The sequence below is a fragment of the Lutra lutra genome, chromosome 15 (genome assembly GCF_902655055.1).
Source record: "Lutra lutra chromosome 15, mLutLut1.2, whole genome shotgun sequence".
NCBI classification, from domain to species: domain Eukaryota; kingdom Metazoa; phylum Chordata; class Mammalia; order Carnivora; family Mustelidae; genus Lutra; species Lutra lutra.
Window position 1 is genome coordinate 6,223,639 of NC_062292.1, and position 25,751 is coordinate 6,249,389.

General features: G+C 40.2%; 1 protein-coding gene across 1 annotated transcript in view; it reads left to right on the forward strand.

The window, feature by feature from the left end:
• The window catches only part of FMN2 (formin 2), a 359,646-nt gene that overhangs the window by 314,783 nt on the left and 19,112 nt on the right, over positions 1 to 25,751 (forward strand). The window contains exon 17 of the mRNA XM_047705078.1: positions 17,167 to 17,316. Coding sequence (XP_047561034.1) covers positions 17,167 to 17,316 — 150 coding nt within the window. The remainder of the gene's footprint in view (positions 1 to 17,166; positions 17,317 to 25,751) is intronic.

Below are 25,751 nucleotides of genomic sequence, written 5' to 3' on the forward strand. Positions count from 1 at the left end.
TACAATCTTCAAATTATTTAACTTTTCTTATCATCGTTCCACAAGTCGTTGATCAATTATTTTAGATCTTTTGTGTGTTTGTGTGTGTGTTGGATAGGACATCTGTGCTAAGGTTCTTTGTTTTTTGAGTTTTTTGGTATATAGATTTCACCATTTGTTAAAAAGACTAGGTTTCCTCTACTGAATTGACTTTGTTTCTTTGTCAAAAATCAGTCAACTGTGTAAGTCTATTTCTGGGTGTTCTGTTCTATTTCCCTGATGTATGTACCTACTCTTTGGCTGATAACAGGCTGTCTTGGTTATGGTGGCTTTATAGTAAGTCCTGAAATTAGGTAGTCTTCAACTTTTTGTCTGCAGTGTTCATGATGGGGATTCCAGGTCTTTTGCCTATCCACACAAACTTTAGAATCAGTTAATCAAAATTTGCAAAATAACTTGTTAGAATTTGGTTGGGATTGCATGAATCCAGTCAAATTAGGAAGGACTGACATCTTTGCAATATTGATTCTTCCTATCCATGTGCATAGAATATCTCTCCATTGATCTGGATCTTTTTCGATTTCTTTCATCATGGTTTTGTAGTTTTTCTCCTACAGACCGGGTGTGTGCATGTGTGTATTTAATGTTAGACCTTTGTGTTCCATTGTTGGTGCTATAGTAAATTATATATACATATGTGTATATATGTTTGTGTGTATGTATATATATATTTGTATATATTTTATTTATTTTTCCTTTCAAACTTTAATGTACAGTGCTGGCAGCAATGGAAACAATAGGAAAGCAACTGAGTTTTCTTTATTGACCTATATCTTTCAGCCTTGCTATACTTATTAATTTTATGAAGTTATTTCATAAATTCATTGGCATTTTTCCACATAGACATATTCATCTGCAAATGAAGATAGGTTTTTAAAAAATACTTTATTTATTTATTTGACACAGAGAGAGAGGGCAAAAGCAGGGGGAGCAGCAGGCAAAGGGAAAAGGAGAAGCAGACTCCCCACTGAGCAGGGAGCCTGACACAGGGCCCAGTTCCAGGACCCTGGGATCATGACCTGAGCCAAAGGCAGATGCTTAACTGACTGAACCACCCAGATGCCCTAAATAAAGATAGTTTTACGTCTTCTTTCCCTGTGTGTATACATTTTATTTCCTTTTCTTGTCTTATTGCGTTAGTTAGGACTTCCATTACAACGTTAACTAAGAGTGATAGAGAGGATACTCTTGCCTTATCCCCAATCTTAGGAAGGCATTCAGTCTTTTCACATTAAACATGATGTTAAAAAAAAAAAAAAAAAAAAAAAAAAAAAAAAAAAAAAAAAAACATGATGTTAGTTGTAGAGTTTTTTGTAGATGTTCCTTATAAATTTGAGAAGGATCTCTATCTGGTTTGCTGAGGTTTTTATTATGAATGCTGTCAGATATTTGTGAAATGTTTTCTCTACATCAATTGATATCATATGATTTCTTTTTAGCTTGTTGATGTGATAGACCACATGATTCAGTTTGAGTCTTGAACTCACCTTGCATAATTGGAATAAGTCTCACCTTATCATGGTGTATAATTCTTTTTGCATTTGTGTTCAAGTGAAATATTGGCTTATATATTTGTTTGTTATAAAGTCTGCATCTTGTTTGGGTATTAGAGTAATGCTGGCTTCATAGGATGAGTTTAGGAATTGGTTCTACTTTCAGGAAGAGATTGCAAAGATTTTTTTTTTTTCTTGAAAAGTTTGATAGAATTTTCCAGTGAAATCTCCTAGGCCTGGTGGTTCCTTTTTTAGAAGGCTATTGAATATCGATTTAATTTTAGTAGATATATGTGCCTTTAGGTTATCTGTTTCTCCTTATTAGAGTTTTGGTAGTTTGTGTCTTTCAAACAACTAATCCATTTTATCTAAGTTATCAAATTTGTGGGCCTAGAATTGTTCATAATATTCCTTTAACTGTCCATAGGATTGGTAGTGATGACTCTTCTTTCATTGCTTCAATATTACTAATTTGTGTCTTTTCTCTTTTTTTCTTAGTCTGACTAGAGTTTAATCAGTTTCACTGATCTTTAAAAAAGAAGAAAGGGAGAAAAAGAACAACTTTTGGATTTGCTTATTTTCTGTATTGTTTTCTTGTTTTCAATTTCATTTATCTCTGCTCTAAATTTTTATTATTTCTTTTATTTTGCTTGCTTTAGGCTTAAATTACATTTTCTACTCTGGTTTTTTTTTTAAGGTAGACTCTTATATCATTGATCTTAGAACTTCTTTTCTAATATGAACATGTGATGCTATCAATTTTCATCTAAGTTCTATTTTAACTGTATCCACGAATTTTAATATGTTGTAATTTCAATTCAAAACATTTTCTAATTTCCCTTGAAACATTCTCTTTATGAATTATTTAGAAATGATCTGAAGATTTCCCTATTATTCTGTTATTGACTTCTAACAATTCCAATACAGTCAGAGGACATACGTCATATGATTTCAATTCCTGTTTCTCTTTTTTTTTTTTTAACCACAAATAATTATGAGACAACATAGGACCTTTATACAAATTAAAACTGATGTCAATATGTCAGTATTGTAAGGACAGGAGGCCAATGCCAGAGTGAGGTGACCACCCTTACCCATTCCTCCCTATTCATCTATGTAGTTTCTCTCCCTTTGTTCAGAAGAAACTTTGCAGGAGCTCCTGCCAAGAGAATTCACTTTTGTGGTACTGTTGTTAATTTCTTAGCTTTGACGAATGTATTGTGATTGTATAGGAAGTTAATATTGGAAGAGACTGGTTGAAGGCTTTTGTGGACTCTGTATGTTATTTCTGTAACTTTTCATAAATCTAAAATTAATCCAGAGTAAGGTGATGAAATAGATGATCCACATCTTCCGTAATTCAGATTCTTGAAGGGAAAATGGAAATAATGTATTTTATTCCATTTGCATAGGTCAGTAAGGAGTAAAAGAAAAGCTCTGTTAATGACTTCTTATTTTTGAATTCAAACAAGCGAGATGGTAATGGTCCCATTATTTAAGGACATGAGGATGAAAACTGCTAAAAGCCAGAGGTTTTTGTTGGAAACCCCAAGAGAAAAAAGGGACGAATGGCCTATGAAGCCAGATTTCAAAATGAATGAGGACACAGAAGCATGAAATTATAAAGCAACTGTACATAACCTCTGTGTCTCCCAATGAGTCTGCCTGACTGAGAGGAGTATTTTTTAATGGAAAAATCTGTATTTGTTTTTAGGATCAGGAGAAAAGCTGCTGATAATAATAAGAGAGATATTAAATGCTGGAAATAGGAAAGAACAGAGTTGATATTTTCCTAAGGGAAATAGTTGTAGACAGGATAAAAACCATGCGGGTAAAGAACTTAGTCTTGATTGAAAGATGCTAAAAGTCCCACCACTTTTAGAAATGAAAATGCGATGATACATTGAGAAAAAAATTTAGAGTGGTGGAAAATGATATAAATTAGTAAAGCAAGGCTGTCCTGAAAGACAGTTCAGGGCATAGTAAGAATAGAGATCAACACAGAAGCAAACGTGGAGTGTATATATGAGCTGCAGGAGACGAGAGAAAAGAAACTGCGTTCACATCGTTGACCACAATCACTGTCTGGTTGGTTCCTACTTTTAGGGACTTACTAGTAGCTTGATCTTGGGGATCAGTGTGACTTCGGGACTTGTATTGTCCTCTTGGAGCCTATCAGTGCCTTAAAATGTGTCCCTTGTCTTTTTAAAGTTCTCTTCCATGTTTTGTATGAGCTGATACTTGTTCTTGTGTTGAATTACCTTTTTTCTAAGAGCAGTTGGCTGCTTTGAGAACACAATTACCCCGAAGGTGGAAATACCACAGTTCTTCATTTTAAGAGAAAAGAAATACCAGTCTGTCCTCTTCCCATTCTGAATTCCTCTGACTTTCCATTGCCTGGAGCAAAATCATTGGCACGAGAGTATTCTTTGTGCTTTTTAGAAGGGACGGAAGACCCCTCAAAGGCCTTTTAATGACGAACGGAGGGGATTTATTCTTCCTTCTTGGGGTAATAAAATTTGTTACACTTCATGTACGTTCCTCTGGGGGTGGAGGAAGGAGGTGGAAGTAAAGAGGGTGATTTGGGTTCCAAAAACTGCCGTTACTTGTGGAAGGTTTTAACTGAAAATAGATCTTTCTCTTGAGATTTTAGTTTGTTCTGGAGAATAATGTTACAAAATCCAACATTGCACAATAAAAAGGCAAAAGCAAGAGAAGATTTATGATGATGATCCTTGGCAGTTCATTTAAACTGGTATGTTCTCTTGGCCTCGTATTTCATACTGAGATGCTTTATGTCCTTGATCCGGCCTATATGAACTAAATTGAGTCATAAATGTTCAGTTCTTCGTCTCTGTATGAACTGTCATTTAGCATGTGACGTTTTTGCTGTGCTCCAGAAGGACAGTGGTATTAAGAGAAGAGAGAAGCGACGGTCACAGAGGCAACTGAGAGGATAGCACCCCCCCCGCCCCCAGGCCCAGCTCAGACGGGGCCAGGACTGAATTGCTGACTCACTGAAAGGCTGCTCTGATCAGAGAATGTGCCTAAGAAACGACCTCATCAGACCCTTCACTTCCACCCACGGTGCAAACACAGCCGCGTCTCAGAACAGCCTGAACCGCCACGCTGGCGACTGAGCCGGGGAGGGAGGACTTTGGTCCCCAAGCTTGTTGGCCTTAGCGTTAGAGAGAGAGAGGAGATTAATAAATGACCTGTTCCTGTCGGCTCAGAGCTTGGAGACGCAACAGAACATAAGAACAACAACTCAGACGTGAATTGTGGCATCAGCTTTACTGATAACTCGAGCTATATTTGCAGTGGGAGGAAGGAGAAGTTAAATCAAATGGACTTACTACTCTCAGCAGACCTCTTTGCTTAGCTGGGGACTGGGAATGTTTGTTAACTAGGTGCCAGGAAGATGCATGCCTGTGTGTGTGTGTGTGCGCGCACGCGCGCCTCTGTGTGTGTGTGTGTACATATCCACAAAGTATACGTCGTGGCATATGGAGCAGTTGCATGAAATAGACTCGAGGAGGAAGGATGGAATCCCTTACTGTTCATCTCTTACATGGTGCCAGGGTGAAAGGATGTTTTTCTCTCTTTTAACCCGAGTGAGAGGACTTCTCTTGGCAGGGTTACTGCAAAGCCTCCCCTAAGCTGACTGACATAAACTGCACAGACGAGCCGGGAAGGATGGGTAACGCGCTCACCCCACTGGGCACTTGCCTGTTGCCCTGGGAGACTGACATACGGTATTGGCTTTAATCTATAAATTGGTCCTGTGTTGCCTCATAATTATGTGAGGGTCTAGGAAAGAAAGGAGTCATTGTCCCTCTCGTGTCTGTGTGAGGAACAGGTACCAGGTCTTTTCACACTCTGTGAACGTTCCGGGAAGGATGAAGCAGTGGTGGCCAGCGGTAGTGGGACCCTCGCTCACAGATCTTGCCGTGTACCTGACAACTCCAAGAAGCATATTGCCTCCTTGATCTCATTAATCCTCATAAGGATCGATTAGGCAGGAGGCCCTGCCATTCTCATATTACAGATGAGATGACAGAGCTTGGAGAAGCTCATGAAGTCAGCAGAGATGCACTTGGGGTGGAACCAGAACTAAATCTTGGTCCTTCCAATTCAAAACTCTTGTTTTTTTTTAATGGCAGGCTTTAAAGGCCTAACAGAATTTTTTTTTTTTTTTTTTACTACTAAGTTTCTAAAAATCTGCGTTTTTTTTTTCCTCCCCAGAATGGTCCATACAGGTGTTGAGCCAAGAATCATTCTTTAAACAAATATTTCCTAAACAACTCCTGTGTGCTAGACTGATGGGAACAAGAAGCCAGTGGGGGAAGATGCTGTGGAGCTATTATGTTACCTGGGGTGGAAAGTCTCTTTGACATCAGGAAGTAAAGATGCTAATGACTGAAAATCAACCCCCCCCCTTTTTTTTTTTAATTTTGAGAGAGAGAGAGAGAGAGAGAGAGCACGTGTATACATCACGGGAGGGGTCGGGGAGGAGCAGAGGGATAGAGAGAGAGAGAATCTTAAGCCGGCTCCACGCCCAGCGAGGAGCCCTATAACAGGGCTCAGTCTCATGACCCTGAGATCATGACCCGAGTCCAGATCAAGAGTCAGACACTTAACCGACTGAGCCACCTGGTGCCCTGAAAGTCCGCTCATCTTTGGGTTACTCATTCTGGATCGTTCCTGTGGATACATCCTTTTTTCCATAACAAGGATTATTTCTGGAGCCCCCAGCCACCTACCAAAAAGCCTTCTCTTGTGTTGTGTTAGACATGCTTTCAGGTGCTGAAGAATAAGTATCTGAGTGTTTTCTAAACATTATCTCAGACGAGTTTACCCTTCGAGGCGTGCATTTGATGCAGGGGACACCGAGAGGGCGAGAGGGCGATTTGATTCTGAGAGCAGCACCGGCAGTGCCCGGGGGCGTGGACGCCGGAGGCTTAACACGACTGACTGCTTTGTCCAATGCCTTGATTCGTTTATTTGTTAACCCGATAGAAATGTTCCTCAGGGAAGTAATTGAATTGCCTTCTCCGGTGTCTTGGCCCTGCGTTTGTGGTGTCGGGCACAAAGTTACTACCTGATGAATTCAGTGGAAGCAAGAGTGCCCTTTTCTAGGACTGCAGCGGAGTAGGTGCTCCCAAGACTTGGGCTTAAAGGCAGGGTTTTATGTAGTACTTTCTAGAGGTAAATCCTGTTCATGGATGGGAATTAATTGATAGCAAGGACAGACAGTATAGACAGTATCTCAGCTTTAAATACTTCGTTTGCTTCTCCTTATAGATCCTAACCTGTGGCAAGAAAATGCTATTTTAGGATAATTACTAACACCTCTTTTCATTGTAATAAAAACCAAACTTTGAGTCATTCTTTATGCACACGGTTCCCAGAAAGAGAACTGCCTTAAAAACAGATGAGGAGTTTGAAAGAATATAATTCTCATTTTGTGGTATGGCCCCTTTTCAAATAAGGAAATCAAAGCTGCCTGTTTTGATTATCTGTGGAACGTAACTCATAGTCAAAAACAATATCCAGTAGAGGTCTTTCAAGCAATGTTCTAGCCTTTTAAAAATAGTTCTAGAATGCCGTTTTGAAAGAGGCTTATAGCCTTGTGTATGTGCATTTGTAATTAAAAAAAAAAAATTCTGGGGCGCCTGGGTGGCTCAGTGCATTAAGCTTCTGCCTTTGGCTCAGGTCATGATCTCAGGGTTCTGGGATCCAGCCCCACATTGGACTCTCTGCTCAGTGGGGAGCCTGCATCCCCCACCCTCTCGCCCCTCTGCCTGCTTCTCTGCCTACTTGTGATCTCTGTCTGTCAAATAAATAAATAAAATCTTTAAAAATAAATTAATTAAATAAAATAAAAATAATAAATACATAAATAAATTATTCGGGGGCGCCTGGGTGGTTCAGTGGGTTAAGCGTCTGCCTTCAGCTCAGGTCATGATCCCAGAGTCCTGGGATCAAGTCCTACATCGGACTCCTTGGGGAGCCTGCTTCTCCCTCTCCCTCTGCCTGCCACTCCCCCTGCTTATGCTCTCTCTCTGTCAAATGAATTAAAAAAATCTTTAAAAGAACATTCTTCATTATGGAAAAGTTAAGACACGTGCAGAGGTCAAGGATGTACAGGGACCCACCACGTAGCCCTCAGTCAACTGTGACAGTCACCAGTTGGGTTTCATCTAACCTCTTACACTCGCTGCGCCCATAGTATCTCTGAAGCAAATCCTCCACAGCTGTGATTTCATCCGTGTGTATTTAAGTCCGTATCTCTGAAAGATCCGCTTCAAAGAACACAACCACTTTTACCCCTAAAAATAAGAAGAATCCCTAATGTGCCAGAATATCCAGTCTCTTTTCAAAAGTCTAATCTGTTCGTATATATTATAAATGTTTTTAATTTGTTACGGTATGTTTGAAACAGGATATAAAGAAATTCCAACCATTATAATTAGATGATATCTTTTAAGTCTTTATTATAGTTTCCCCACCAACACTTCTTTTCCCCCTTTACCTTTATTTAGGGAGGAAACTAGATCATTTTTTCTTGTCTTGGTTCTGACTTTTATAACAAAATATCCTGTGTTGGGTGGCTAACACAATAAACATTTATTTCTCACAGTTCTGGAGGCTCCAGTGCCCAAGGTCAAGGTGACGGCACATTTGGGGTCTGGTGAGGGTCCTCTTCCTGGCCTGTACACATCTGTCCCTTCGTGTTCTCACAAGGCAGAGACTAGGGTGGAAGTAGGTCTGGCTTCTTTGTCTTCTCCTAAAATCACTAATCTTAGGGGTTGTTCTCTCAATACCTCATCTAAACTTAATTATCTCCAAAAGCTCCAATCTCCAAATACCATTACACTGAGGATTACGCCTTTGGCATATGAAATTTTTGGACACAAACATTCAGTCCATAGCAGTCCTGTGCTGTTTCTCCAAAGTCTGGATTTTCCTGATTTTAGCCTATTAATGCAGGAAACCTGATCCTCTGTCCTATATTTCTTGCAGATGAGTAAATAGCTGTAGATAATAATGAGGTAGTTAGCTAGCATTTTCCAAAATTAAGTAAATATATTTTTAAAGTCTTAAGCATTATGATGATCTCATTGAATTAAGCATATGTTTAGGTATTTCAGTCCTTTGCAGTTATTAGCCTTACTAATACAAAATGTTCCATCTTTAAGTTCAATTCTGAATTATCTTTTATTATATTCTTTTTTATTAACCTATAGTATATTATTTGTTTCAGGGGTACAGGTCTGTGAATCATCAGTCTTACACAATCCATAGCACATACCCTCCCCAATGTCCATCACCCACCCACCCCCTCCCTCCGACCCCCACTCCAGCCACCCTCAGTTTGTTTCCTGAGATTAAGAGTCTCTTGTGGTTTGTCTCCCTCTCTGGTTTCGTCTTGCTTCATTTTTCCTCCCCTCCCCTAGGGTCATCTGTCTTGTTTCTCAAATTCCTCATAGCAGTGAGATCATGATAATTGTCTTTCTCTGACTGGCTTATTTAGCTTCGCATAATACCCTCTAGTTCCATCCACGTCATTGCATATGACAAGATTTCAATTTTTGATGGCTGCATAATATTCCTGTGTGTGTGTGTGTGTGTGTGTGTGTGTGTGTGTGTGTGACATCTTCTTTATCCATTCATCTGTTGATGGACATCTGGGCTCTTTCCATAGTTTGGCTATTGTGGACATTGTTGCTATAAACATTCGGGTGCACATGTCCCTTCCGATCACTACATCTGTATCTTTAGGGTAAATATCCAGTAGTGCGATTGCTGGGTCGTAGGGTAGCTCTATTTTCAACTTTTTGAGGAGCCTCCATACTGGTTTCCAGAGTGGCTGCACCAGCTTGCATTCCCTCCAGCAGCGTAGGAGGGTTCCCCTTTCTCCGCATCCTCACCAACACCTGTTGTTTCCCGATTGGCTGATTTTAGCCATTCTGACTGGTGTGAGGTGGCATCTCACTGTGGTTTTGATTTGTATTTCCCTGACGCCGGGTGATATGGAGCACTTTTTCATGTGTCTGTTGGCCATCTGGATGTCTTCTTGGCAGAAATGTTGCCTCTTAGTTTGTTGACTGTTTCCTTCACTGTGAAAAAGTTTTCATATGATGAAGTCCCAATACTTCATTTTTGCCGTTGCTTCCCTTACCTTTGGTAATGTTTCTAGGAAGAAATTGCTACAGCTAAGGTCGAAGAGGTTCTGCCTGTGTTCTCCTCAAGGATTTTGATGGATTCCTGTCTCACATTGAGGTTTTTCATCCATTTTGAGTCTATTTTTGTGTGTGGTATAAGGAAATGGTCCAGTTTCATTCTTCTGCGTGTGGCTGTCCAATTTTCCCAGCACCATTTGTTGAAGAGACTGTCTTTTTTCCACTGGAAAAAATACATTTCCTGCTTTGTCAAAGATTAGTTGACCACAGAGTTGAGGGTCCATTTCTGGGCTCTCTGTTCTGTTCCATTGATCTATGTATCTTTGTGCCAGTACCATACTGTCTTGATGATCACAGCTTTGTAATAGAGCTTGAAGTCTGGAATTGTGGTGCCATCAGCTTTGGTTTTCTACTTCTGAGTTATTTTTGACAGGATCTTCCTTTACTGTCTTCTTTGATAGAATGTTCCAGGTTCATTTTGTACACTTCTTCCCCTGTCCTGGATTGAGCTGTTTCTTCAGGTAGCACTGGGATTATTATTTAGAATGGTCTTTGGAGATCACAAACCTGGTTTGTACTTTTATTGCTATTGAATTAGTACTGTAACTAGCTTTGTAGACAGAGCTAGAATTAAAGTATGTTGTTAGTTCCTGTCAGCACTTCAAGTTCAGGGCACAGTTCTTAACTTTAAGGTCTGACATCCTGTATCTTTTCCTAGGTTGAGAAACCTGAGCTGCCAATCCTTACATCAGAGTCTCTTCCGCCATCTTGACCTTCTGAATCTCATTTTCTAGTAGATTATTTGATCATTGAACATTAGAACAATATTTCTTCAATTTGTTCATCCTGAAAATCGCTCTTCTCTGCCCTTTATATTCAAAAGTCAGTTTGGTTAGATATAAAATATTTGGTTCACTCTTTCTGTCTTTAGTATCTTAAATATGTCATCGCACTGTCTTCTGACATAGTATATTGTCTTAATGTATTATAATAGTAAGGGTTTTTTTTTTTTTCCTTTGTAAGGAACTTGATTTTTTTGTCTGATGACCAAAGGATCTTTTTTTATTTTTTAAATTCAGTAGTTTTACTAGAATATGTCTCAGTGTTGATTATTGACATGGCCTTTTAACATGTAGCTTCAAACATTTTTTATTTATTTTAAAAAATGTTCCTGAATCATATTTTTAAATATGTGTTCTGTTCCATTGATTTGATTATCTTTTTCTTTTTTTAAGATTATTTATTTATTTATTCATTTGACAAACAGAAATCACAAGTAGGCAGAGAGGCAGGCAGTGAGAGGAGGAAGCAGGCTCCCTGCTGAGCAGAGAGCCCGATGCCAGGGCTTAATCCCAGGAACCTGAGATCATGACCCGAGCCATCATGACCTGAGCAGAAGTCAGAGGCTTAACCCACTGAGCCACCCAGGTGCCCTTTGGTTATCTTTTATAGGGGCTTTTATAATACACCTGTGAGAATGTCTTCTATACTTATAGCTTCCTCCTTACTTTCTTCATTTCTCTTTGATTTAAACTTTTTTCTTTCATTTTCTGTTTCTATTAACAAATGATACGTTTTTCTTAGTAACTCTTGTGAGTTTCCAGTTCAGACTCCATGTATGAAATATTTTATATTTCATGGTTCTTTACTAAATTATACCACCTTGTTTCTGAGTTTTTTTCCTACTTTTAATTGTGTTTATTATAGCTGATATCATTTTATTAATTTCTTTTAGCTTGTCTTAAAATATTAGCCGTTTTCATCTGCTTATTAGGCCTGTTTCTGGCATGATCTGGCATGATCTGGCATGCTCTGGCATGCTCTGGCATGATCTCATTGGTCCATAGAAACTTTATTTTATCCCTCGTTTCTTTTTTGTTTTTCAATTACTATTAAACATAGGACTTAATCGCAATCTCCTTCCAGTTCTTCTTTGTTTGTTTGTTTTTCTTACTTTCTTCCATTCTTTCTGTGTTAATCAAGGCATAATTTATACAATAAAACAGGTTCAATGATTAAGTACCATTCAAACATCATTCAAAACAGTTCTGTTGCCTCAATCTGTTTACCCCACACCTCTCTGAAAAGACAATCATTATTTTGTTTTCTATCAACATAGATTAATTTTGGATATACTTGGATTTCATGTAAATGAAATCATATGGCATGCATAATTTTGACTATGGTGTTAGGTACAGGCTTTTCACAGATACCATTTATCTAATTGTGTACGTTTACTTTTATTCCTATCTTACAAAGGATTTTTTCCTTTTTTTATAATCATTTGTATTTTATTTTTTAAAAATTTTTTGTCTTCATTTAGTGAAATAACCATATGGCCTTTCTTTACTCTGCTCATGTGACAGGTTACACTGATTGCTTTTCAGATGGTAAAACAACTTTGTATTGGCATAAACTCCGGGTGTTTGTGACATAGTATCCATTTTTTAAATCGCTGCTTTCAGTTTGTTAATATTATATGAAAGATGTTCTACTTTTGTTGACAAGGGATATTAATCTATAAAAGTTTCTCTTTTTTTCCCATATGTTTTTATTTTTTGGTATCAACATCAGAGTAATGCTGGCCTTATAAAATGAGTTAAGAACATGCTCTCACTCTTTTTTCTGAAAAAGTTCATGTTAAATTGGCATTATGTCTTCATTAAATATGTCATTAATTAGGTGTAATTAAATATATGTAAATGCACCTATGAAACAATTTGGACTACAAGTATTTGCAAAGGGATATTTTTTATTACAGGTTTATAAAAAATAATTATTTATTGAAATAAATTTCACTTATTGAAATAACTGAGATTACTTTCAATTTTTTTTTTTATTAACCTATAATGTATTACTTCCTTTAGGGGTACAGGTCTGTGACTCATCGGTCTTACACAATTCACAACACTGACCATAGCACATACCCTTCCCAGTGTCCCATCACCCAACCACCCCAGCCCTCTCACTCCCCTCCCCTCCCCTCCAGCAACCCTCGGACTTTCAATTTTTAATACATTTTGGCATAAAATTGTTGATAATTATACTTTTGAGGCCTGTATGATCTATCATGATAACCCCACTTTCATCTGTGGTGTTGGTAATTTGTATTTCCTCTTTTTTCCTTTATCAGCGATGGTAGATGGCTATCAAGTTTAGTAAATTTTTCAGTAAGCCAGTTAATGATCTCACTAATTTTCTGTAAGGTTTATTTTCTGTTTCTTACTAAATGTTCTTTGCATTATTTCCATTCTTCTGCTTAGTCAAGTTCCACTTGCTCCTCTTCCGTTTCTGGAGTTAGATGCCTATGTTACTTACTTCACACCTTGATTTTTCTAATTAAAGGTGTTTTAAAGTTCTGAATTTCTAAGCACTGCTTCATCTGCTGCCACATCTTTTGGTATTTTTATGTTTTAAATTTTAGTCCGTTTGTGGCTTTCCTGCTCTAGATCTTTCTCTTTTGTTGCCTGTGCATAATGGTAAAAAAGAAAAAAAAAATGACCTCCTACTGCCTGCAGATTTGCCCCTCTAATATATCTGCATTTCCTATTTCCTTCGTCCTTTTCTTTATCCTGCACAATTTGAATCTACTCCCAGCGTTTTCTACCAGTGCAGAGCTCTGCCAAAAGAGGGAGTTTCTCTGGGTTAGTACTAAGACTTCATATATATATTCAGGCTGTCCCCAGCCCTTTCAGAACTGACTGTAGATCTTCTCTTCCATGCGCCAGAGTGTATAAAACCCCTTCCAGTTTCAGCTGCACCTCTCAGATATCCCTTAAACAATTTTCAGGGATGCCTGTGATTCAGGGTTTCTTCTGTTTTTCGGGACCCCCCACCCCGTTGCTTTCCTCTGCCTCCTCCCATATTGACAGTGTCACAGCTTAGGTTCTGAGTTGTCAGTGGTTTGTCTCCCCTGTTTGCATTTGGAGGTTTGTGGTGATAATGGACACAGTGTTTTTGCAGGTTTGTTTTTTTTTTTTTTATCAGTTTTGGCTTTTAATATCTCAGTTCTCTCTGTTTTGATGTGGGGATTGAGAGATTTCAAAACAGTTCTGCTGAAGCTATCTTTTCAGAACGCTGTGGCTACCTTGATTGTATCGCAGAGCCATAGTTTGTACTATTTCATGTTTGTAGCAAAAGAGGTGTAGCGCTGACCTTTTCCAGAGACGTCTACTTACGAATCCTGATTGCAGGGTCTGGATTATTTAGTGACCTCTGGAGTTGTCTCTTACTATGACTGCTGCATTTTCTTTGCATTGTAACTACGGTTCTTCCCACTACTGGCTCCTAGGCTGTCACTGTCATTTCAAGAGTGTCCTACAGAACAGCCGGTAGTGAGGAAAGTCCCAGATAAAATGCCTGCCCTCTTTTGTGCTCCTGTGTTGCTGTTTGTTGGATGGGACCCTCCTGGATTCCAATTTAGGAAATTAAAAAAAAAGGGGGTGGGCTAATTCAGAAAGCATGGAACTTATCCCTTGCACCCGTATCCAAATGGGTAACTTTCATGTCATATAAATATGACTGAATTAGCTGAATGCCACCTAATACTGCATAGGATTATATAACCAAAAATGCCTCTAGCATACAAGGTACCTTGATACCTTGTAGAAATTATTGCCCATCATTTATTTGGTTATTTTTGAAAAGAGCTTATGACGTATTCTAGGGAGTGGGGTGGTTGAATGCAGTTGGGAGAGCATTCGTGATCCTCAGATAAGTCTTTACTCTCTGTGTCCTACTTCGGTGACACATTCTTTCACCGTGGCCACTTCCAGAGAAATGGCTGCACACATGGGTTGTCATTATCGAGACTCATGCTGTTTAGCACTTTCACATGCTGACTTCGGTTCGATTGCAGGATCTCGTATGTCCCACAAGTTCATTGAGTCTTGCACAAAGAGCATTTTTTGTGAAAAATCCTTCTTAGAAAGTTAATACATGTATTGCTATTTTAGTTTATAACATGCAAGTACTTCTCACTGAATCTTTATGACAACCTTGAAAAGGAGACATATCCTCCACTTTATACCTGAAGAAACTGAAAAGCTTAAAACTGAAACTCGGAAGTTGCTGCCTTCTTAAAGCTACGTAGGCAATTTATGACAAAGCCAGGGGGAAATTATTCAATAATTAGAATAATTACTACCAGTATCAGAAACCTGTGTGCGAGCCAGTAATTTAAAAATGTCTGCAAGGGAACATGATCACATGAATGGTTTTTAATAACTCAGCCTCAATTGAATTAGTTACAGTTTAGAGAAAATTTTAGTAAATATGTATTCACATTTCTTATTATATAATGTAGAATACACAGTATTTGTGATGGAAAATAATATGTAATACAAAGTAAATTTGTGTTGAAACATGTAACAGTTTGGAAAATCGTGTTTTGGAATTCAGTTGTTTATGATTCTGAATCCTATATTCGCTCCTTTAGACCATGCTGCCTCATGATAGAACTTTCAGAATGTTCTAAGTGGCTAAAGAGAGGAATCAATTATGACAGCTTAGGTATGTCTGCCCAGACTAACTGGCTTGGACTTTAATGATCAATTTAGGAAGCATAAATACCAAGAAGTGGTGGGAAAGAGTAAATGGATGTCAGGGATCTGAGACCTAATTTCTGTCATACAGGTCGTAAAGTGTCTTTGGGCTCATAAGGAGAATGAGCGGTTTTCTCAGGAGGGACGTATGTGGCACTTCATCAGTTTGAGGTGACCCAGACCTGTCTTAGACTATTCCTGCCGCCGGCCGCCTCCGCTCCTGGCAGTCGCCACCCCATCAGCACGTCCTGCGGACGCATTCTGACGTCATTACGATGGCTCAGGACGGCCAGATTCGCACATACCGTATCCACTTAGCCTGACTCTCTCGGGATTGACTGCCTTTACTCTGTCATTCTTCCTACGAGGCAAACTGTGGAGAAATACATAATTCCCGGGGGCTACACGCTTGGTCAAATGCATGCTGTCGTCTTGCCCCAGAATCTAAAACCTAGTGTCCCTAGGAATCTCACTGCTTAGAGACTACCGTGAGGCGAGTTTAAAAACAGAAGAGACTAGCCCCGTTGGTCATAGGGTGGCTGTGAATTCTTTATTCGTGTGTAAGGCTCGGTCTCCTTCCCTTTCTGAGCACATTTACCCTACATATCTCATTTTACTAGTGCTCATCTCAAGGAGATAGTTTTCATATATTTTTCAGGATAAGGATTTGAAATCAGCTATAGGACAAACTGAATACGTACACAGATGTGTGTTGATGTATGTACGTGTGAACACATACTTTTAATCAAACAATGCAATATGGCAAACTCAAGTCGTCTTAGAAATGTTTGCTTCATAGTAAATCAGTAAATCAGAGGTTTGTGTAGCAGCAAAAGTGCTGGGCCCTGCCAGGGTAGGGGAGAAAAGGGAAGGGGGTGGCAAAGGTTATTGGAATGTCACTCCTTTTTGCAGCAACTCTGGCCATACGCTGACCAGCTGCCCAGGTGTCCTCACCATGACATTACTGGTTTTATTGGCCTAGGTCCTTTTCAGAGCATTTTTTATGGGAATGGAAGACTTTTGTTGAGTCATAAAGGTACCATTTACCAGTTGTATGTTCTTTGTCAACGAGGTCTTCTGAAACTCTTCTGAGCTTCATGTAGTTGTATTCTGAAGCAGCACCTTTTAAAGACTGACACTATCAGGGGCACTTAGGTGGCTCAGTGGGTTAAGCCTCTGCCTTCTGCTCAGGTCATGATCTCAGGGTCCTGGGATGGAGCCCCGCATTGGGCTCTCTGCTCGGCAGGGAGCCTGCTTCCTCCTCTCTCTCTCTGCCTGCCTCTCTGCCTACTTGTGATCTCTCTCTCTGTCAAATAAATAATTAAAAAATCTTTGTAAAAAAAAAATAAATAAAGACACATCAGTCCACAGTCACAGTGCTGGCTGCCATATTGGTATCCAGTCAATGATATTGCCATGATCTGATGAGAGACTTTGTCACCATTTCCTGGGACTCGCTTTCTTCTTTTCTCCTCAGCAATGTAGGAAACCCAGCTGTATGTAAGCAATATAAAATACATAGAGAATACATAGTAGTTTGGGGACAAATGGCTAATATCTCATTACTTTAGAGTGTAGAAAGAAAGTAGAGACCCACTACTTATAATACGTCCCAACTTGATTCTACATTTATTTCTGCGGTATATCAGGCACTTAGTGATTAACTTTGACAATGGAATTGGACCAAGGATAGTTATCAGTATATGGAGGATTCTAGTCAGCTGCTACTATCTGTATCCAAAACTCTAACATAAAACCGTAAGCGACTACTGTTGATGCTTGAAGAGTTTGAGTCTTCTTAGTAATAATAACCGTGTATGAATGAAATCACCATTTGGATTAAGGAAGAATATCCCATATTGGAAAGTAATCACAGCTTTTATGCTCTTGTGTGTGCTTTGACAGCTTTTTGGAGACTACAGCCTATTTCTTCATGAAGCCAAAACTTGGAGAAAAGGAGGTGTCCCCAAATGTTTTCTTCAGTATCTGGCATGAATTCAGCTCTGACTTTAAAGACTTTTGGAAGAAAGAGAACAAACTCATTCTACAAGAAAGGTAGGTTTTTTTCGTTTGCACAATGGCATTTTAAAACTGGTATTTTATTAGGTGTGACACCACTGGGGTTGCCAACTTTTCTAGCCTAAATGAAAAATTAGATGGCCCTCAACCTGGGATATCGAGTCTAACAGGGTGCTGAGAACTGACAAAATTTGGAGTTTGAATAAGAAGGTTGGCCCAGAGACTATAATGCTGCAGAGCGTAGCAGGGGAAATGGTTTGCCAGGACCACCGTCTGGTAAAACAACTTCTGTGAGGAGGAAACCACAAAAATGCAGATCATGTAAGTGGAGTGGAACAACCCTGCTGAGATGATAACCCCTACTCACCTCAAAAGGCCAATAGCAAAGACCATATAAAGGTAAGATGAATCATTTTTGTTTTGTCTTGTTTTTGCTCAGTTCATGAGATACTGTCCAAATTTCACCATCTGTATTGAAGTTTCTGGCAGATGTCACCAGGAAACAGATGATTGGTATTTTTTAAAAGATCTTTCAGGATTCTTGTAGAATTACACCACATTTCCTAAAGTAAACTTTTTCAGGAATGAAGGGAAGTTTTTTCTTTTAGGTGTATGAAATAAAGTCTTTGTCACTGATTATGAAATTCTGTAGCGGTGTATTAAATATTAATTCAGGAGGAAGGCTAGCTCTCCCAGGACAGCAGCCCTAAATAACTAGGTCTACCAGGAGGAGGAAAACGAGGCACAATCACCCTGTAAACCACATGCTAAAACGGAACCAATCAGTTGCTTTCCAGCATCCTTGGCCTAACCATGACTTTGCTTCAGATCTTTAGAACACTTACATCCTGAGGGACTTCGGTCATCATAACACAGAATTCCAGTTTCTGCTTACTGTCTCCCGTACATACAAAACCATGATTGTCCGCCTAGTTTTCATTTGTCAGTAGATTCTGAGAGGACACATCCTGAAATCAGTTGAAATTAATGGCTGGCGTTTTTTGAGCACATAGACTGTGGTGGGAGTGCTAACTCATGTAATTAATTACTTAGATTTCACGGTGTTTTCATAGAAGAAGCTATATACCTCAGTGAATAGTAGGTGGAAAGAGAGTGGTCTGAACAGAAGGGAAGATGCTTTAAATATTCATTCTAAAGATGAGAGTGTTCTACTCCAAAGGTCATCATTATGGGTTAACCGAAAAGATGCGATTTTAGTCAAAAGTCTCATGCAGGTGAGCTAGGAGCGCGAATTACTGAAATACAGGTACACTTAAATTGTCGTCCGTGTCCTTCAGACTTGGCCATATATTATCTTTCTGAAAAATTTTTTTTAACCAAGCAAGGGCTGTCGGTTTGGAAAATCGTGAAGAGGAACCTCTTTTTGACTTCACACATCCCCTACAACCTCCCTTCCTATCCCTCACGGGTCCCCACGGGCCTTCCTTCATCTCTAATCTCAACTTATTCCCCTGGAAAAGAGCTGACAAGTCAGTCACACAACTGTACAAATCTGAGAGATGAATAGCTCTTTTTCTTTTTTTTTTTTTAAGGTTATTTATTTATTTATTTATTTGAGAGAGAGAGGGAGAGAGAGAAAGAGAGCGAGCAGCGGGAGGAGCAGAGGGAGAAGGACCAGAGTCCACACTGAGCGCCGAGCCGGACACGGGACTCGATCTCACCACCCTGAGATCCCGACCCGAGCTGAAATCGAGAGTCAGATGCTCCGCCCACTGAGCCAGCCAGGTGGCCTGACGGATGGGTGTCTCCCCGCGTGCCGCTATTTGCTTGGTGGCTGGGGTCAGAGCCCTCATGAGGATGGAAGTGAGGAGGGACGGGCGTCAACCAGACAGAAAGGGTGGCGCTGTGGTCCGGGAGTCACTGTCCCCGTCAGGGAGGCGACGTGCTGTCACGGGCCGGCGTGTTCCCGTGGCGGTGCCGCCGGAGGTCCTGGGACAGAAGGTGGGCGACTTCTGCTGTGGTTCGCCTTTACTCTGCGCCTCTGTGCGGGAGCTGGGGAGATGCCCTTCGGGGAGCTGCTGGGACTGACTAATGCGGTTGCCCCCCGCCCCCCAGGGTCACGCAGTCTCCCCCAGCCTGGGCTCCACGACGTCGAGCTGTGTCTCTAGGTAACGCTTTGGTACCGGTCCCCTGTTCCTTGATGTTTTATGCATTTAACGTGACCCAAACCAGCTCTTCCTCACTGGGTGTCTCGTAAAACCAACCACGTGCTGCTTTCATTCTTCACCCTGTGCCCGTCCTGTCCTAGGACTGTACCGAGGCTCTTTTGACTCAACCTCTGGTGACTTTGCTCACCCCTTGGTGGCAGTGTTGTGAGTTGGCAGATGACAAGTGCTCTTCCCTGCAGGCTTCTCATGGTTCGGAATCATTTGCCTTTAACAAAGGGCTAAGGAGGAAGGTGAGCCAGGTGAGCGCGTCTTCTCTACCCTTTGACTTCTGAAATTCACCTGCTGGCAAACTGGCTGCTTTGATAAGCAAGACCATTGGTCTGATTGGTTTGTAGAAAACCTTCGTCCCTTTCCTTAGTGTAAGGACCAGTGACAATTTCCACTGGGAAAGGGGGGGGGGGACCCTTGTTAAAAATTATTAAACAGTTTCAAGATGGCAAGTACAGAGCCCTTCCAAAAAAGTGTGCAGACAGCACCCATGAAGCCAGCCTTGCCCAGTGAAAGCTTTGCATCCTATTTTCTGTCGTAAGTGGAAGGGCATTTTAGCAATGCTTCGTCTCCTCAGACATTGCTAAGAAACAGGATGTGGTCAAGGAAAGGTGTTAAACCTTGTCTAGTGCAGTTGGTGTCGAGCTGAGTGGAACTTCACATCACGCTACAGATGCCTACGATGGGTGTCTGTAACCCCAACCAGATTGTCGCCTCCTCTGTACCCTGTATTTATCATGTGCCTGTTCTGTTTTGTCAGTCTTATACTATGATGATGCCTAATGATGTGTCTGTTTTCATACCATAACCATGCTGACGTTTGCCTTTTAGTCTTTATTTCCCACTGAGATGTTTTGTACCTTCGTTTATGATGTAGCTCTCACGGTCCCTAAGCCAGTGCCTTTCCACCCTCTGGTCTCCATGAATTTTTGCTGACTTGACTTGTTAACATCATTGCCTTTGACACAGACATGGGAATAACTTAGCTTACGAAGTAATGAACATGCTTTCCTACACAGCTTAAGTTTATCCTTGTAAGTAATTTTTTAAAAATTCCAAATACTTTAAGCAAAAGGAAAGGCATTGTTAGACAGTCAAACCCCAGAAGGGCAGGGATGGAAACTTGCCTGTGGGTTGCCTGACTGCAGACGCTGGAACTGCATTCTGTGGCGGTTAGTAAGGGACGTCCATGCTGTCGCTCACTATCTGTCTTTCTAAATGTCTTCTTTCCTCCTCTACTCCCTTCTTCTTCCTCTTCTTCTCTCCCTCTCTCTTTCTCTCACTCTATTCTCATGGTCTCACTGTCTTCCCCTCTCATCTCCCTGCTACCACTCTCTGTGGTTCAGTCTAGTTTCCAAGTCAGGCTATTCCTTTAAGGGTGGCCCCATGGCCATTGGTCACAGCCAAGACTCACACTCTCACAACCCAGTAGGAGAGGGCACTCTCCACCATCTAGAAAAATTCCAAGGAAGAACTCCAGAGGAGTTGTACCCAGTTCTGAATCAGGCACTGTGGCCAGAGGTGTGGGGTACCATAGTTAGCTCCGTAGTTCACAAACCCCGTTGTGCAGCCAGAAAGGAGGGCTGCCCTGATTGACAGCCCCCTTCATAGCAGTCACTGGAGTTAGGGAAGAGAAGTTTTCCGCAAAAGGAAATAATAATATTACTACCCCAAATTTATTAAGCCTTTAAAAATAACCTGCGTAATTAGCAGAATGTCTTAGCATGGTAGAAAAAAACCTGAACGATGGTTTCACGGTGTCCCTTGATCTCACTTGGAATTCACAGGTTGACTATCTTTAAGGTTGTAAATCCTGTAAAAATATTTCCTGTCCCACCATTTCTATTTGGTTCTGATTATAGAATGGTAGTAACTTTATATTTTCTGGCTTTGCCCTGATGATTCCTATGATTGAGTAACTGTATTTCTTGAATTGGTGAATGCCTACACATCTGTGAAAGGTCTTAAAAAGGTCTGCTCTCTTTCTAATTGATATGGTTTGGAAAACATGAGGATTTTTGAGTTAGCTCTTCCACTTACCAGCCTAGCCATAGGAAGTCATAGTTTCCTAAACTGCATAATGGCGACGGTAATACCTCTCTTGCAGCGTTGTTGTATGGACTAAACGAGGTAATATATTTAGAGTATGTTAACAGTGCCTACGTCCCCAGGGCTCTGTGGCTCTTCCTCCATCATTTAATATAAATGATTCCCTGATCATGGCTAGCTACAAAGGTAACATATTGGTAAGGCATGTTAAGCATCTTAAGAACATATTTAGTGGATACAAGACATTTTTGTGACTCAGTTACTTTGTGGATACGTAGAGTGTCTTGATGATGAGTCCAAGGGCAAACTTTTGTTTGAGAATGTTCACGCGGTCCATCCCTCTCTTATTAACATCATGATACAGAAAGGAGTTCCTGTTTTGATGCTTTTAGGCAACTGACACTGGTCTTGTCAAGTCAGAAAAGGTGTTTTTCCATAGACTTGCAACGAGGCGTATGCAATCGTTAAAAAGAAATCCTTGTCGAAAAAGAGATCTAGACTTGTCATCACTGAGCAACACAAAACATATGGGAAAACATTTTTAAAAAAATGAGCTTGGTATATCCAGAAGACGGGGGGCAAACCAGCATTTACTCTGTTGCACATCTCCCCAAAGGGCCCACATAGCACAGTGTTAATATGTCAGGGACTGGGCTGTCCTTATCTCTTTTATTTTCGGGAACTCAGTGGTGTCAGTATCACCTAGCCACCAAAGAATCCATATGGAGCTTGGACAGTTAAGAGCTGTATGAATTAGAGGATTAAAGTGTGGATTGATTGGGAATACATGTTTAACCCCGATGGACCTGTGGTCCTGGGAGAAGACAGTGGGGCCCAAAACAACTCCACTTCTCACTTTTGCTCTGTTGTAAGCAGACTTCAGTTTTTCAACAGTCTTCAGCTGTATAGTTATGTGAAATTATTTGTAATTATTCTCATATTCCATATGGAGTTTTTACTATGCACAGGAGACATTCAAATCCACTTGGTGAAGGTCCTATCTTGGTTGAGCTCACAGGCTAGTCCGCTTATGGTGTTATAGCAATGGGAGAAACCTGGGCAGGAGTGAAGTTTTAATTCTGTCCAGAGGACTTTTGACAAGGAGATTGGAGTTGGAGTAGGATTTTTACAGGCAATCCACGGAGGTAAGGGCATTCTAGGCAAGGTAATACGGCTCTGGCATTGTGGCCTATCAGAATTTTATTTTAAGTTGACTTAAGACATTTTAATTTAACAAATCAGTTGTGACATTAGTAACGGTTGTGTTTAAAGTGTTGTCTAACTTAATTTACTGGCTTATTTATTTTGAGACACGTAGTCTTTGATGACCCAGGAGGAAGGATAACTACTCCATTGCAAGCATGTGGCAATCAAGTCTAGTTTCTGCCTAACTGAAATCTGCAATTAGAGGAAAAGGATTTGAATGCTCCGCTGTAGAAGGTGATGCATTATCTTGGAGAGCACCTCATGCCATGTTAATATTCCTGTTACCATAATTTATATTTAAGAGAGCTGTATTTTCAGATTTAACCAGGACATCATTAGGATAGAAGGGAGTGACTGTTTTCGAAGGGATTGAAAGTAAATCTAAAGAATGGAGATAAGGAAAGAAGGTTTATTGTTATGTAATGATGTACTTGTTGGATACCTAGGTGAAATTGCCTCTTGGACTGCATTGCTGTGTTGCAGTATTAAATGAATTTAGCCAACTCTTTACCCCTTTAATTGAGGCATCAGTGTCTAGAGAAACAACACATAATGAAATTCTCTTCCTGCATCTGACTTTGTAGTAGAAACTTTGGCACAACAATTGACAATGGAATCTGAGAATGTGTAGGGACTGTGATCTACATTCACTAAAGGAGTAATTACTATGCATTAAGACATAATAGATAATTCATTTATTTATTAACTTATTCAAAATTACTTATGTCCTACTGTGTGCTGGCCATATTTTCAGGCCATATGGTTCTTACCCTTTAGAGAAGTAGACAATAAAAAATAAACATGGTTTTAAATTACAGGTTGAAATCAGTACTGTGAGGAAAATAGTGAACCATTTTTGCAAAGCAAAAAGCAGAAGAGGTTCATTTAGAAAGTGTGGGCAGAGGAGGCCTTTCTGAAGAAGCAACATTTATGCTGGCACTTAAAGAACTTGAGGGAGAAGCCATGTTAAGGGGCAACATAACATGTGAGTCTACCAGGCAGAGGTTTAGGAAGGTCAAGACAACATGGCAGAAAAGATTGGGAGCACTCCGAGAACGATGGAGATGTTGAGATGAATTTGATGAAATAGGCAGGGGCTCGATCACCCAGCCTCTCGTAGATCATGATAAGAGATTGACTTCTTTGTGCACACAATCGAAAAATCATCAAAGGGGTTTTTACAAAGGGACTAACTGGATAAGATTCATCTAATGAAAAGATTGTTGACTCAGGTGGTAGTAGATTGGGCGGTGGTATTGAGAAACAAATTAGGAAGTTAGTATAGTGGCCCCGGCGAAAGATGGGATGCTGTGGACCCACGAGAAGGTGACAGAGATGAGAGGAAGTGGGGGTGTTGTATATATAGTTTGGAGGTATACTTGTACGAACTTGCTATTGGCAGGATGCAGCCATACCAGTGGTAGAGGGTCAGAAAATTCCAAGTCTCACCTCAGACACTGACAAGCTCCTATTATCCAGGATGTTAGAGATCAAGAATGCAAACTTACCCTTTCTCTCCTAAAATGATTTACGAAGGCAAGGTTGGGGAAAGATGTGCATCCTCCAATATCAGGAAGTTCATTTTTCAGAACCTAGTTCTCCAAGAATGATGTAAAATCATAAGGTGAACATTAGATGGAAAAGATCTGTGTCTGCCTTCTTGAACTTGCCATTTTCCAAGACATGTTTTTTAAATCTTGGAAAATCCTTTCTCAAAAGCCTCGTGTTCAAAAATGGAAGAAACTCAACCCTCAGGGTTTCTCGTTCCAGCTCCCCATCAGAGAATCGGGACCAAGGGCCAGGAAAGTAGCTTGCCCAAAGATATTTTTTGCTTTGAAAAGGATTTAAACATTGCGATATCTTCCAGTAAATTTGTAGAAGCTTGTAAAGTTGTCTGAGCAATTACTAGTTTCTCTTCAGCATTTGCTAAAAATGTTTTTTGATGTCTTAGCAAAGTTTGTATAAAACCGTTTTGGATCAAAATGTGCTTCATGGAGCAGATATGTTAAATTACCTATTAAAAATAACATCACGTAACTTATATGGGCTGAAAATAAGTTGTTCCTTTACAAGCAAGATGGTATTTTTAAGGGGTCACTTTAAGTTTTGTTAGGATTATTCTCAAACAACGTGATGATTATAGTCTGCTAAAGGAAGAGGTCTAGATCTGTTAGATTTGAAAAATGTGAAATTAACCAATTCTTAGGTTTGTCTGGGTTTCTGCCAGAACCTGGATTTTTAAGATAATGAAAAATGTAAGAAGTCAGAGGCTCCCCAGAGTTCATTCCCACTATGCTGTTCTCTGAACTCTTCCGGCAAGGAAGTTGCATCTCCTCTGCCTCAGGATTCCACTCTCAGACACCACCCCTCTTCCCATGAGTGGGAGAGAAGCTGTAGAGAAATGAGAAATGCTTCTTAAAAGCTTGGAATTCTAAAGTAAATAATGGATCATCAGAGACTAGTCACGAGAAGTAAAGATGGAAGAGATTGTCTCCACAACGTTTTAGGTCTTGGTCTCTGCAACAGATTTGAAGCTGATGGCAAAGTTTAGACCAAGACATGTCGGTAGTTATTATATTTGACAAACAGCAATTAACTTACTTGGTTTTGCTGCTGAAGTCTGGTTAAGATTTAGAAGCAACAGTGATAAGGCATCAAACTCAATTTTAAAAGGAATCATTTGTGAAAGCATGCGAGGAGTGTGTATGTGTGTGTAGTAGAGGGGGACGGGTTGTATATGAGGGAACCAGGAATGGAGATCAGCCCTGAAGAAATTTAAGGAAATGTATTTTAGTATGGGATATACAAAAGGAATCAGGTAATATCCATGTGTCTTTGTGGGGAAGAAATGGAGAATGGTCTTGAAAATATAAGTACAAAGGCCAGTAAGCATATGAAAAGATGCCGTGTATCATGAGCCGTCACGGAGATGGAAATCAAAACCAGAAAGAGACACGCGCACTAGGATGGCTAGAGAGGAAGAAGCAGACAGGATGACAAGTGTTGGGGGGAGATAAGAACTCGTGAAACTCGCACTCT